Source organism: Mustelus asterias, chromosome 24 (genome assembly GCF_964213995.1).
Source record: "Mustelus asterias chromosome 24, sMusAst1.hap1.1, whole genome shotgun sequence".
Classification (NCBI taxonomy): Eukaryota; Metazoa; Chordata; class Chondrichthyes; order Carcharhiniformes; family Triakidae; genus Mustelus; species Mustelus asterias.
Window position 1 is genome coordinate 47,379,405 of NC_135824.1, and position 14,328 is coordinate 47,393,732.

A 14,328-nucleotide genomic window follows, 5' to 3' on the forward strand; every position below is an offset into this window, starting at 1 on the left:
CCTGGGAGTGATTGATGGAGACAGTGTAGAGGGAGCTTTACTCTGTATCTAACCCCATGCTGTCCCTGTCCTGGGAGTGTTTGATGGGGACAGTGTAGAGGGAGCTTTACTCTGTACCTAACCCTGTGCCGTACCTGTCCTGGGAATGTTTGATGGGCATGATGTGGAGATGCCGGCGTTGGACTGGGGTAAACACAGTAAGAAATCTAACAACACCAGGTTAAACTCCAATAGGTTTATTTGGTAGCAAATGCCACTAGCTTTCGGAGCGTGCTGCTCCTTCGTCAGGTGGAGTGGGAGATGGCCACATCTCCCACTCCACCTGACGAAGGAGCAGCGCTCCAAAAGCTAATGGTATTTGCTGCCAAATAAACCTGTTGGACTTTAACCTAGTGTTGTTAGACTTCTTACAGTGTTTGATGGGGACAGTGTAGAGGGAGCTTTACTCTGTATCTAATCCCGTGCTGTACCTGTCCTGGGAGTGTTTGATGGGGACAGTGTAGAGGGAGCTTTACTCTGTATCTAACCCCATGCTGTACCTGTCCTGCGAGTGTTTGATGGGGACAGTGTAGAGGGAGCTTTACTCTGTATCTAGCCCTGTGCTGTACCTGTCCTGGGAGTGTTTGATGGGGACAGTGTAGAGGGAGCTTTACTCTGTATCTAATCCCGTGCTGTACCTGTCCTGGGAATGTTTGATGGGGACAGTGTAGAGGGAGCTTTACTCTGTATCTAATCCCGTGCTGTACCTGTCCTGGGAGTGTTTGATGGGGACAGTGTAGAGGGAGCTTTACTCTGTATCTAACCCTGTGCTGTACCTGCCCTGGGAGTGTTTGATGGGGACAGTGTTTTGATAATGTTGGTAGCAAATTATTATTCCTTCCAGCCAATGATTGAATTGCTAGCATTGACAAAAGATTTCGGGGAGATGTGGGAACATTGACAGTGGCTTCTCTACATTTCTAACGCTTTAAATCTCGACCTGTAGATGTCAACACGGAGAATCCTGATGAAAAGTCCATTATCACCTACGTGGTGTCCTACTATCATTACTTCTCAAAGATGAAGGCACTCGCTGTGGAGGGCAAGCGGATTGGAAAGGTGAGAGACCGGCTCCTCCGCTGCTTTAGAAACTGGAGACTGCGTCAAAGAGCCAATCATGGTGGCCTGGAAACTGCCTAGGGCGCATCTGTCATCAAGAACCTTCATGGACTGTTGGCCAATAGCAGCAACCTCCATTACATTGGCCAATCTGAGCATTATACTGCTCACACCATCCATTTCTGGTATAGCCAACACATTCCCATCCATTCCCAATGTATCCCCACATTCCCTTCCATTCCCGGTATATCCAACACATTCCCATCCATTCCCGGTATATCCAACACATTCCTATCCATTCCCGGTGTTGTACCTGTTAATTCTCAGATACTTTCAACCAGTTTACTTACTCCAAGGTTTTACCCCGGTGCCCTTATTTGCAAGGTGGACAAAGGACAAACACAAGTAAAAGTTCAACAAGTTTATTAAATAACACTATTAACCCTTAAATTACCCACATAAAACAAGAGGATACCCCAGATTCAAGTATACTACCCGTAAAGATGGCTTGGTTAAACTGCAGGCCCGATTCTCTGAGTCCCTCTGGTCTGTCGTCACGAAGGTGAGTCTCGATGGCCGCTTCTTCCTTCCTTCCTTCTCTGGTCAGTCTTCCGAATGGTCACGGCCGCCTCCTCTGTCGAGTCTTCGCTGCTTGTGCCTCTGAGTGTGTCCCTTTATCCCCAGCCTGCTTGCCTTTCCAGAAACTTCTCTGGCTTCTGGCCAATGAGGTCCCAGGAGGGGGTTCCAATACCCAGTGGGTTTCTTGAGGTCTGCCTGACAGGACACCAGGGTCCGCCCCCCAGGTGTCCATCTCCATGTTGTTGAACTTGTTATCAGATAAGGTTTCTACAGGATCTCTTGGTGACAGAAAGTCTGGCCCGATCTGGGCTTCTAACAATAGACCGATGCATTTCAATGAGGTGCCATGATCTCCTGCTAAGTCTCAAGTAGAGTGTAACGACCTTTGATGGGTGGTTGATGGGTCAGGCCCAGACACATTTGTGTATTGTACAATTGGCCTGCCTGAGGTGTGACTGTGTTTGATTTCAATGTGCCCAATTCTTTAATTTAGGATATCCAATTTTATCAGCCTTAAAACTAGGCCCTGTTTATATCACCACACCGGTATATCCACTCATTCCCATCCATTCCTGGTACATCCAGTACATTCCCATCCATTCCCGGTATATCCAACACATTCCCATCCATTCCCGGTATATCCACACATTCCCATCCATTCCTGGTATATCCAGTACATTCCCATCCATTCCCAGTGTATCCCCACATTCCCTTCCATTCCCGGTATATCCTGTACATTCCCATTCATTCCCGGTATATCCCCACATTCCCATCCATTCCCAGTATATCTAGTACATTCCCATCCATTCCCGGTATATCCACACATTCCCATCCATTCCCGGTATATCCAGTACATTCCCATCCATTCCCAGTATATCCAGTACATTTCCATCCATTCCCAGTACAGCCCATCCATTCCCGGTTTTATCCCACATTCCCATCCATTCCCGGTATATCCACACATTCCCATCCATTCCCAGTATATCCAACACATTCCCATCCATTCCCTGTATTTCCACACATTCCCATCCATTCCCGGTACATCCAGTACATTCCCATCCATTCCCAGTATATCCAGTACATTCCCATCCATTTCCGGTATATCCCCACGTTCATAGAGTCATCGAAGTTTACAGCATGGAAACAGGCCCTTCAGCCCAACTTGTCCATGCTGCCCAGTTTTTACCCTTAAGCTAACCCCAATGGCCTGTGTTTGGCCCATATCCCTCTATACCCATCTTACCCATGTAACTGACTAAATGCTTTTTAAAAGACAAAATTGTACCCGCCTCTACTACTGCCTCTGGCAGCTTGTTCCAGACACTCACCACCCTCCCGTTCATTCCCAGTGTATCCCACATTCCCATCCATTCCCGGTTCACACTGTGTGTAACATTTGCCCCCATTATGCACTCCCCCAGGTGACTCCTGCCTGTGCTGACTATTCCTCATCTATCTGGTACCTCCCATTGCTGCCAGCTTGCTTCATATCTTCACACTTTGCCACCTCAGACTTATTTAAATTTTAGTGCTGTTCCATTCTGATAGGTATGATGTGGACAGCAAGGTGAGCCACCCATTTCACAGGCAGTGACAGCTCAGTCACAGCAATGCACTGAGGTACAGTTCAAAGTTACACAAAGAATTCAAATTCCCCCTCTCAGTTACACACTGTCCTCTCTCTTCCTGCTAACCCCCTCTCCCTTGTAAATTTACCCCTGAGTGATTTCTCTGTCTTTTCCTCCCTTCCACATTTGCACTTGCTCTCTCACCTTCTGTCTCACCTCTCACACATTCACTTTCTCTTTGCTGTCACTCATTTTCTCTGCTCGCGTCCACTGGTTGCTTCTGTTCTTCCTGTTCCTGCTCTCTCACTCTCAACTTACCCACTACAGATGTGAGGCTCCCTGGCCTCTAGTTCCCAGGCTTTTCCCTGCAGCCCTTCTTAAACAAAGGCACAACATTTGCCACCCTCTAATCTTCAGGCACCTCACCTGTGGCTGTCGATGATTCAAATATCTTTGCTAGGGGACCTGCAATTTCCTCCCTAGCCTCCCATAACGTCCTGGGATATACCTCATCAGGTCCCGGGGATTTATCTACCTTGATGCGCTTTAAGACTTCCAGCGCCTCCTCCTCTGTAATATGTACACTCCTCTAGACGTCACTATTTATTTCCCCAAGTTCCCTAACATCCATGCTTTTCTCAACAGTAAATACTGATGAGAAATATTCATTTAGGATCTCAACCATCTCTTGTGGATCCGCACATAGATGACCTTGTTGATCCTTAAGAGGTGGTGGTGGGGGCCTGGAATGCGTTGCCGGGCAAGGTGGTGGAGGCGGACACACTGGGAACGTTTAAGACTTATCTAGATAGCCACATGAACGGAGTGGGAATGGAGGGATACAAAAGAATGGTCTAGTTTGGACCAGGGAGTGGTGCGGGCTTGGAGGGCCGAAGGGCCTGTTCCTGTGCTGTATTGTTCTTTGTTCTTTGTTCTCTCTCCCTAGTTACTCTTTTGCCCTTTATGTATTTGTAGAAGCTCTTTGGATTCTCCTTTGCCTTATCTGCCAAAGCAAATCTCCACTGAACTAATACCTTATGCCCCATTGTATTGTCATTTCTGCCCTGGGAAAAAGCTTCCAACTGTTCACCCTATCCACACCCCTCATAATTTTATAAACTTCTATTAGGTTGCCCCTCAGCCTCTGTCTTTCCAGGGAGAACAATCCCAGTTTACCCAATCTCTCCTCATAACTAATACCCTCCATACCAGGCAACATCCTGGTGAACCTTTTCCGTACTCTCTCCGAAGCCTCCTCACACAGTTATTTTCTCGATCCCAGAGTTGCGTCTTTATCCCACTGTCTGGTCTCTTGTAGTCTTCATATCACTCACAGTATTTCTGTTCTCTTTATTTCCGACTCCTTGCTCTCTCTTTCCATGTCCGTCTTCCCTCCCTATCTCTCTCTCTCTCTCTATCTCCTCATCCTCCCCCTCTTCTTTGACTCCTCTTTGTTTATCCTCTTCTATCCCTCCAAACGAAACTCTTTCCCCTTTTTTCTCTTTGTTTCATTCACAGATCCGTGGAATTCACTACCATCGAAAGCAGCTGAGGCCAAAACGTTGTGTGATTTCAAGAAGAAATTAGATATAGCTCTTGGAGCTAAAGGGATCAAGGGATATGGGGGGGAAGGGGGGGACCAGGATATTGAATTTGATGATCAGCCATGGTCAGAATGAATGGCAGAGCAGGTTCGAAGGGCCTGCTTCTAGTTTCTATGTTTCCAGATTTATCGAGCTTAATCGAGCTTTTCTCCCCACTCTGAAATCTCTCTGCGCAATCGCACGCTGACATTTCCCCGATTGTCTAACTCCTTTTCCCTTGTTGTGTTTTGCTGTCTTTCATTTTCTGTCTGCCTATCCATCTTGCCCTCTCGCCAACGCTTATCACAGAATCGTAGAATCCCTGCAGTTCACAAGGAGGCCATTCGGCCATCAGTTCTGCACCGACTCTCTGAAAGAGCAGCTTACCCAGGCCCTTTCCTCTGCCCTATCCCCGTAATCACACACATTTAACATGGCCAATCTATCTAACCTACACATCTTTGAACTCTAAGGGGCAATTTAACATGGCCAATCCACCCAACCTGCACATCTTTGGACACGAAGGGGCAATTTAACATGGCCAATCCACCCAACTTGCACATCTTTGGACACTAAGGGGCAATTTAACATGGCCAATCCACCCAACCTGCACATCTTTGGACACTAAGGGGCAATTTAACATGGCCAATCCACCCAACCTGCACATCTTTGGACACTAAGGGGCAATTTAACATGGCCAATCCACCCAACCTGCACATCTTTGGACACTAAGGGGCAATTTAACATGGCCAATCCACCTAACCTGCACATCTTTGGACACTAAGGGGCAATTTAGCATGGCCAATCCACCTAACCTGCACATCTTTGGACTCTAAGGGGCAATTTAACATGGCCAATCCGACTAACATTTTTAAAAATTCATTTTGTGGGATGTGGGTGTCACTGCCTGGCCAGCATTTATTGCCCATCCCTAATTGCTCTTGGCGGGCAGTTGAGAGTTAACCTGGAGCCACATGTAAGCCGGACCTGGTAAGGATGGCAGATTTCCTTCCCTAAAGGGACATTAGTGAACCAGATGGGTTTTTCCCACAATCGACAATGGTTTCATGGTCATCAGTAGATTCTTAATTCCAGATTTTATTTATTGAATTCAAATTCCACCAGCTGCCGTGGCGGGATTTGAACCCGGGTCCCCAGAACATTAGCTGAGTTTCTGGATTAATAGTCGAGCGATAATACCACTAGGCCATCGCCTCCCCCTTAATGTACACATCTTTGGACACTAAGTGGCAATTTACAATGGCCAATCCACCTGACCTGCACATCTTTGGAGTGTGGGAGGAAACCGGAGCACCCGGAGGAAACCCACGCAGACACGGGGAGAATGTGCAGACTCTGCACAGTGACCCGAGCTGGGAATCAAATCCAGGTCCCTGGCGCTGTGAGGCAGCAGTGCTAACCACTATGCCACCCTTATTCTGTCTCTCATTTTTTTGACCAATTTTTGTACTTATTCAATCTCTCCTCATAGCTAATACCCTCGATGCCAGGCAACATCCTGGTGAACCTTTTCTGTACTCTCTCCAAAGCCTCCACACAGCATTCTCACACAGTTATTTTCTCGATCCCAGAGTTGCGTCTTTATCCCACACCCACTGTCTGGTCTCTTGTAGTCTTCATAGTCTTGCATCTCAGTCCCCTCTCAGTCTTCAGTTATTCTGTTCTGCCTTTGTGGGTGTTTCTCACTCATTCTCCATATCCCTCTATCGATCTTGCTTTCCCTTTCTCTCCCTCTTTCTCGCTCTCTTTTTCTTATTGTTTCATTTCACTCCCTCCATATGCATCTTACTATCTATCTCTCCCTCTCCCTCGCTCTCTCTCTCGCTGTCTGGCTTCTGTTCCTGTCTCTCCTCTTGTTTACTATCTATCTTCGTCTCTCAGTCTGTTTCAGCATTTCTCGCACTCTCTCTATCCGCCACGCTGTCAGTGACTTTGCCTTTACCCCTCAGTGTCTCACCGTGGCTGTGTGTGTGTGTGTGTGTGTGTGTGTGTTTGTGTGTGTGTATGTGTCCCAATGATCCGAATATTCTCAGCACCCACTGGGGATGGGGTTGGAAGTGTTGGTGGAGGAGCGGGGGAATGTGGGGTTGGTGGAGGGAGGGGGGAATATGGGGGGGGGAGGGGGTGATGTGGGGGGGAGGGGGAGGAATGTGTGGGAGGGGGGAATTTGGGGAATGGGGTAGTGGAGCAATGTGAAATTCATGCACCCCCACCCCCTGCGCCCCCGGGGGGAACATCCCAGTGACAAACAGGGACGAAATCCAGCCGCCCACTCCAACACCACATTATGCCACCGAAGAACCCTGTTTGAGGTGATTCTCCCAATGTCAGAGCACCCCCTACCCCTCTGCCTGCCGTGCGTGGAGCCCGTCCCATCTCTCGTCACAGCCTCCTGCCAGGCAGGCCCAGAGGGGTTCATCAATACCTCCTTTAAATCCCCCCTCCTGATTGGCCCAGCCGCCTTCACAGCCAACTCACTGCCCCTGACTGATTGACGCATTAAATACGCTATTAAGGGATTAGGGATATGCAGAGAAGTTTGTTTTTATGATGGATTAACAACTTGTGGAGACTTAAATGCTTTAATGAATGGGAGCCTGCATAGTGTATCGAATCTGCACAGTGAGAGCTGTATTAGATTTTCGCATGCTTATACTTATTTTTCATCTCCACATGGTCCCTGAGGGCTGCCCATAGTGCATGTGGGTTGAGTTGGCAAGCGGTGCCATGGGAGGTTGGTGAAGTGGTGGGACTGGGGACTAGAGGGTCTAAAGTTTTCTATAACAACTGGGATGCCCCAACTTTATCCTGCACCCACCACCTCCACCAACCCCCCCCCCAGAAAATTCATGATTTAGGGTACTTTTAACCGAGAAATTTGCCGACTTGAGCTACTGGCCCTGATAGCCAAAATCCAGCCTTCTAACTCTGTCTTGCTCTCTCTTTCCCTCTCTCCCTCTGTCTGTCTGTTGTACCCTCTCTCAATCCGTCCTTCTCTCTCTCTTTTTTCTCTCTCTCTCTCTGCCAGGTCTTGGACAAAGCTCTGGAGATTGAACAGATTATTGCGAGATATGAAACGCTGGCATCTGAACTGCTCGAATGGATTGAAAAAACTATCGCCCTGATCAGCAATCAGCGATTTGCAAACTCACTGACTGGAGTTCAGCAGCAACTTCAAGCTTTCACCACCTACTGCACTGTGGAGAAACCTTTAAAGTAAGCACTGTATGGGGGCAAATCCAGATACGGCTTATCATCACAGGCACAGGGTTTCCAACTGTACATGGACAGAGTGTGTCTGCATGGATTTCCTCCGGGTGCTCCAGTTTCCTCCCACACTCCAAAGATGTGTAGGTTAGGTGGATTGGCCATGCTAAATTGTTCCTTAGTGTCCAAAGATGTGTAGGTTAGGTGGATTGGCCATGCTAAATTGTTCCTTAGTGTCCAAAGATGTGTAGGTTAGGTGGATTGGCCATGCTAAATTGTTCCTTAGTGTCCAAAGATGTGTAGGTTAGCTGGATTGGCCATGCTAAATTGTTCCTTAGTGTCCAAAGATGTGCAGGTTAGGTGGATTGGCCATGCTAAATTGCCCCTTAGTGTCCAAAGATGTGCAGGTTAGGGGGATTGGCCCAAGTAAATGTGTGGGATTAGGGCGATAGGGTGGGTGAGAGGGCTGGGTCTGTCAGAGAGTCGGTGCAGACTCGTTGGGCCGATTGACCTCATTCTGCACTGTCGGGATGTTATGCATTCTATGGCCATAAATGGAGAGTTTTCTTTGCGTGCGATCATAGGATGTTGGTGTTGTTGGCTAGACCAGCATTTATTGCCCATTGTCCCTTGAGAAAGTGAACCGCTGCAGTCCATGAGGTGTAGGTACACCCACACTGCTGCTTGGGAGGGAATTCCAGGGTTTTGACCCAACGACAGTGAAGGAATGGCGATATATTTCCACGTCAGGGTGGTGAGTGGTTTGGAGGGGAATCTCCAGGTGTTGGTGTTCCCAGGTATCTGCTGCCCTTGTCCTTCTAGATAGAAGTGGTCGTGTGTTTGGAAGGTATTGTCTTAGGAGCCTTGGTGAGTTGCTGCAGTGCATCTTGTAGATGGTACACACTGCTGCTACTGAGCGTCGGTGGTGGAGGGAGTGAATGTTTGTGGATGGGGTGCCAATCAAGCGGGGCTGCTTTGTCCTGGATGGTGTCGAGCTTCTTGACTGTTGTTGGAGCCGCACTCATCCAGGCAAGTGGGGAGTATTCCATCACACTCCTGACTTGTGCCTTGTAGATGGTGGACAGGCTTTGGGGAGTCAGGAGGTGAATTACTCACCGCAGGACTCCCAGCCTCTGACCTGCTGTTGCAGTCGCTGTATTGATACGGTTTGTCCAGTTCAGTCTCTGGTCAATGGTAGCCCCCAGGATGATGATAGTGGGGGATTCAGCGATGGGAATGCCATTGAATATCAAGGGGTGATGGTTAGATTGTGTCTTGTTGCCGATGGCCTGCCTGGTACAAATGTGTATCTGTTTCTGTATAAAGACAGTGCCTCACTGACTGGAGTTCAGCAGCAACTTCAAGCTTTCACCACCTACTGCACTCCATAAACTCTAACTTGTTTGCTTGTGTAGTGTTCCAGATGACCAATACCCCTGTGCTCACTGACTCCTACTCCCTGCAGGCTCTCGATACATTAACCTGTCCTTGTTTAATTATCTCCTTCCAGCCTGTCCCTCCATCCGACTTAGTGAGATGTGCATGACTCACTCTGACCCTCTCGCTCCTCCAAAGGTTTGTTGGCAGATCAGATATTCCCAACACTTTCTTTTCATTTACATTCTGGAAACCTTTCAGTGGGAGTCATCTCCGTCGAAGACTGGTCTGCCTATCCCTGTGTCCTTTGAAGACATCTGGTCATGATTGATAGCCGAGACCTTAAGACCATAAGACATAGGAGCAGAAATAGGCCATTCTGCCCATCGTGTCTGCTCCATCATTCAATGTGATGATGCCTGTCCCGTGCATTGAGTTTCTCTACCAACTGTTGACAGGTCCTGTGGCAACAGCGGCACGGTGGCACAATGGTTAGTGGTGCTGCCTCCCAGCGCCAGGGACCCGGGTTCAATTCCGGCCTCGGGTCACTGTCTGTGCAGAGTTTGCACGTTCTCCCCATGTCTGTGTGGGTTTCTTCCAGGTGCTCCGGTTTCTTCCCACAGTCCACAGATGTGCAGGTTAGGTGGATTGGCTGTACTAAATTGCCCCTTAGTGTCAGGGGATTATCTAGGGTAATAGGGGCTTACGGGAATAGGGCCTGGGTGGCACTGTGGTCGGTGCAGACTCGATGGGCCAAATGGCCTCTTTCTGCATTGTAGGGTTTCTATGAACAATGTGGGATGGAGGAACAGAGGGATTAGGAGCAGAAGTAGGTAAATTCAGCCCTTCGAGCTTGCTCCGCCATTCAGTCAGATCATGGCTGATCTCTCCCTGGTCTCAAATTCACCTCCCCACCTGTTCTCCATATCCCCTTATCCCTTTTTTATCAGAAATATATCCATCTCCTTCTTGAAACCATTCAATGATTCAGACTCCACCGCGCTATGGGGCAGTGAGTTCCACAAATTCACCACCCTCTGCGAGAAGTAGTTCCTCCTCATCTCAGTTTTGAATCTACCGCCTCTCAACTTATACCTATGAACTCTTGCTCGAGATTGCCCCACAAGTGGGGGTAGGGCCTGGGTGGGATTGTGGTCGGTGCAGACTCGATGGGCCGAATGGCCTCCTTCTGCACTGTAGGGTTTCTATGAAGAGGAAACATTTGGTCTCTGTTTATTTTCTCAATCCCTTTTAGTATTTTATATCCCTCGATCAGATTCCCTCTCATCCTTCCAAACTCCGGCGACTATAAGCCCAAGCTGTTCAATCTCTCCTCATACCTCAGTGTGTTTGTTGTCTCAAAGGGTTTGGGTTGAGGCCTGCGCTGTTGACTCCCACTACCTGTCCGCATGTACAAATTAGCTTGTCCCCAGAATTAATAACTGATCCTGTGGTCAAACCAGGGGGGAATTCCGCCCATCGAGTTGATACTGGTCAAGTCAGGACGGTGGAATCTCCGGGTCAATCCTCTGATTCCAACCTTCTGGACAAACTCCCCACTCGCCCGCCATTGCTGCCTGGACCCTAGGCTACATGATGTCTCCACATGGGATTGACGGTTGCGCCAGTTATAGAGTCCTTACCCCCGGAACCTTAGAAACTAAAAACTAGAAGCATGAGTAGGCCATTCGGCCCTTCGAGTCTGCTCCGCCTTCATTTTGATCACGGCTGATCATCAAATTCAATAACCTGATACCGCCTTCCCCCCATAATCCCTTGATCCCTTTAGCCCTAAGAACAAAATCTAATTTCTTCTTGAAATTAGACATTTTGGCCTCAACTACTTTCAGTGGTAGTGAATTCCACACATTCACCACCCTCTGGGTGAAGAACTTTCTCCTCACCTCAGTCCTAAAAGGTTTACCTCTTATTCTCAAACTACGACCCCTAGTCCCACCATCAGGGACATTCTTTCTGAATCTACCCTGTCTAACCCTGTGTGAATGTTATAAATTTCTATGAGGTCCCTTCTCGCTCTTCTAAACTCCAGTGAATATAATCCTAACCGACCTAGCCTCTCCTCATATGACAGACCTGCCATCCCAGGAATCACCCTGGTAAACCTTCGCTGCACTCCTTCTATAACAAGGACATCCTTCCTCAGATAAGGACACCAAAACTGTACACAATACTCCAGGTGTGGCCTCACCAACGCCCTATATAATTGCAGTGAAACACCTCTCTTCCTATACTCTAATCCTTCCTCCAGCTTCCTACTCCTCCACCTCGTTCTCCAACTTACAAAGTCCTCAAAAAACATGGCTGCCTTGCCACACTTTGAGTCACATCTCCAACCTCTCGTTACCCACTTGGCCACCATTTGCATTTGTGAGGCGGTTTGAAAGACGGGGCGGTCTGATTGGCTGCAAGGTCAGCTGACCCAGTGAACCGTGTAACCAATGACAGAATGATGTGATGATCAGCTGACTCAGTCTAAATAAGAACCTGTTGGGAATTGATATTTGGCTTGGATTGGCCCAGGGTGAGGCCTCAAGTTTGGAGTAATGAAGTTTCTTTATTCAACCTTTTCTTTGACTTATAAGTTGGAGTAAGTTTTGTCATGTTTTTATTGTCTGCACTGGAAGAGTTCTTTCAGGATGAACAGCATGTAGGCCAGACCGGGTAAGGACGGCGGATTTCCTTTCCTAAAGGACATTAATGAACCAGATGGGTTTTTTACAACAATGGTTCCAAGCTCACCATTATTAGACTTTCAACTCCAGATTTTTTTAATGAATTCAAATTGAATTCAAATTTCGGCCATTAGGTCATCTGACCTAATGGCCGAAAACCCGTCTTGTCCACCGTGGGAATCGTAGCGGACGAGACAGAAAATTCAGTAGACAATTTAAAGGTCCACTGAGCTTGGGTGGGGAGTTTCTGGTCTTGGGGCAGGTGCGTCTGGGAGATTCCTGCCTGATATCGCCTTCTGTGTCATATTTTGCTTTATAATGTCCCTCTGGAGCACCTAGCGACATTCTATTACGTTGAGGGCGCTATATCAATGTACCTTGTTGTTATGTATCCAGGTTCGAGGAGAAGGGCAACTTAGAGGTTCTGCTGTTCACCATCCAGAGCAAACTGCGAGCCAACAACCAAAAGCTTTACATTCCGCACGAAGGCAAGCTGATCTCTGACATCAACAGGGTGAGTGTGTGGGTGACTGTTGGCTGCTCTCAGCTTCTTTATCAGTGCCTTGAGGGCGCTGAGGGTCCACTGACCCCCGTCGGTGGCGCAGTGGTTCGCACTGCTGCCTCACAGCGCCAGGGACCCGGGTTCGATTCCCGGCTTGGGTCACTGTCTGTGCGGGAGTCTACACGTTCTCCCCGTGTCTGCGTGGGTTTCCTCCGGGTGCTCCGGTTTCCTCCGAAAGACGTGCTGGTTAGATGGATTGGCCGTGCTAAATTCTCCCTCAGTGTCCCTGAACAGGCGCCGGAATGTGGTGACTGGAGGATTTTCACAGTAACTTCATTGCAGAGTTACTTGTGACAGTAATAAATAAACTTTAAACTGTTATCTGCCAATATTCATTTGGTCGAACTGAACTTGAGCATTGCTGTCCAGAGACATTTTGTTGAAGCTTCTCATTTCCACAAGGTCCAATGTTTAGATCTGATTCTGTGATTGGATGTTTGCTAAATAATCCTCAGTGCACTAAAAATTATGCCAACAACCAACTTAAGATTGTCAGTCGAAGTGTGGTGTGACGCATTTGCGTGTACTGGAAGTTACATGTACCAACACGCAGAGCCCTGTTGCTTGCAGACAGAAAGAACACGTTCACACATTGCACCTGTTTCAGCAAAATAAAATAAGTGACAACCCTTCGCTGGTTCATTCCTCAGGCCAATGCTTTGAGCAATCGGAGTCAACCTGCGGTGGTTTAGATTTCAAACAATGCTTGGCGGTTAACTGTCAGTCACTATCAACTGGTGCATTCTTCCTGGCAACACCTCTATCAGTCAGACCAACCAATCAGCACCCTGTTTTCATACAGCATGAAGTTACCGTTTCCCTTTACACTGGCATTCTTGTGATTGTCCTGATGAATGCAAATCGCAAAAGCCTCGACAAAAGGTCTTCTTTTCAGCCGTACTGCTACCTACAGGAACTGTAAGGTTTTCCTCAGTGACCTGGCTCCCAACATGTTGCTCTTTGAATTTGAAGAATGAGTCTCCACATAATGGCTGCAACGATAGAAGAACAGTGGGAGCAGTTCAAAAAATAACTTTAATACGATTGTTAACACAAATCCATCCATGGCATGTGTGCCTCACTGGGTAGGAGAGCATTTTATTACCCATTGAGTGACTTGCTATGCCATTTTGGAGTCAACCACATTACTGTGGATCTGGAGTCACATGTAGTCACATGTAGGTATGTTTTTATGACAATGACTCCACGGTCACAAACAATGCTTGGCTGTTAACTGTCAATCACCATCAACTGGTGCATTCTCCATAGCAATACCTCTAAATGTAAATCTAACTCATTAGATTTTTCATGCCAGTTTTTTAAAAATTGAATTCAAATCTCATAGAAACTTATAAAATTCTAACAGGCTTAGACAGGGTAGATTCAGAATGTTCCCAATGATGGGGGAATCCAGAACTAGGGGGTCATAGTTTGAGGATAAGGGGTAAAACTTTTATAAGGGGCGTCACGGAGTCACAGTGGTTAGCGCTGCTGCCTCACAGCGCCAGGGACCCAGGTTCAATTCCGGCCTTGGGTCACTGTCTGTGTGGAGTGAACACGTTCTACCCGTGTCCATGTCTGTTTCCTCCAGGTGCTCCGGTTTCCTCCCGCAGTCCAAAGATATGCAAGCTAGGTGGATT

At 47.8% G+C, this 14,328-nt stretch overlaps 1 protein-coding gene across 1 annotated transcript in view; it reads left to right on the forward strand.

Annotated features, from left to right (window-relative positions):
• The window catches only part of LOC144511098 (spectrin beta chain, non-erythrocytic 1-like), a 222,742-nt gene that overhangs the window by 23,301 nt on the left and 185,113 nt on the right, over positions 1-14,328 (forward strand). Inside the window, exons 7-9 of the mRNA XM_078241075.1 lie at positions 986-1,098; positions 7,878-8,065; positions 12,523-12,640. Of these exons, the coding sequence (XP_078097201.1) occupies positions 986-1,098; positions 7,878-8,065; positions 12,523-12,640 (419 nt within the window). The remainder of the gene's footprint in view (positions 1-985; positions 1,099-7,877; positions 8,066-12,522; positions 12,641-14,328) is intronic.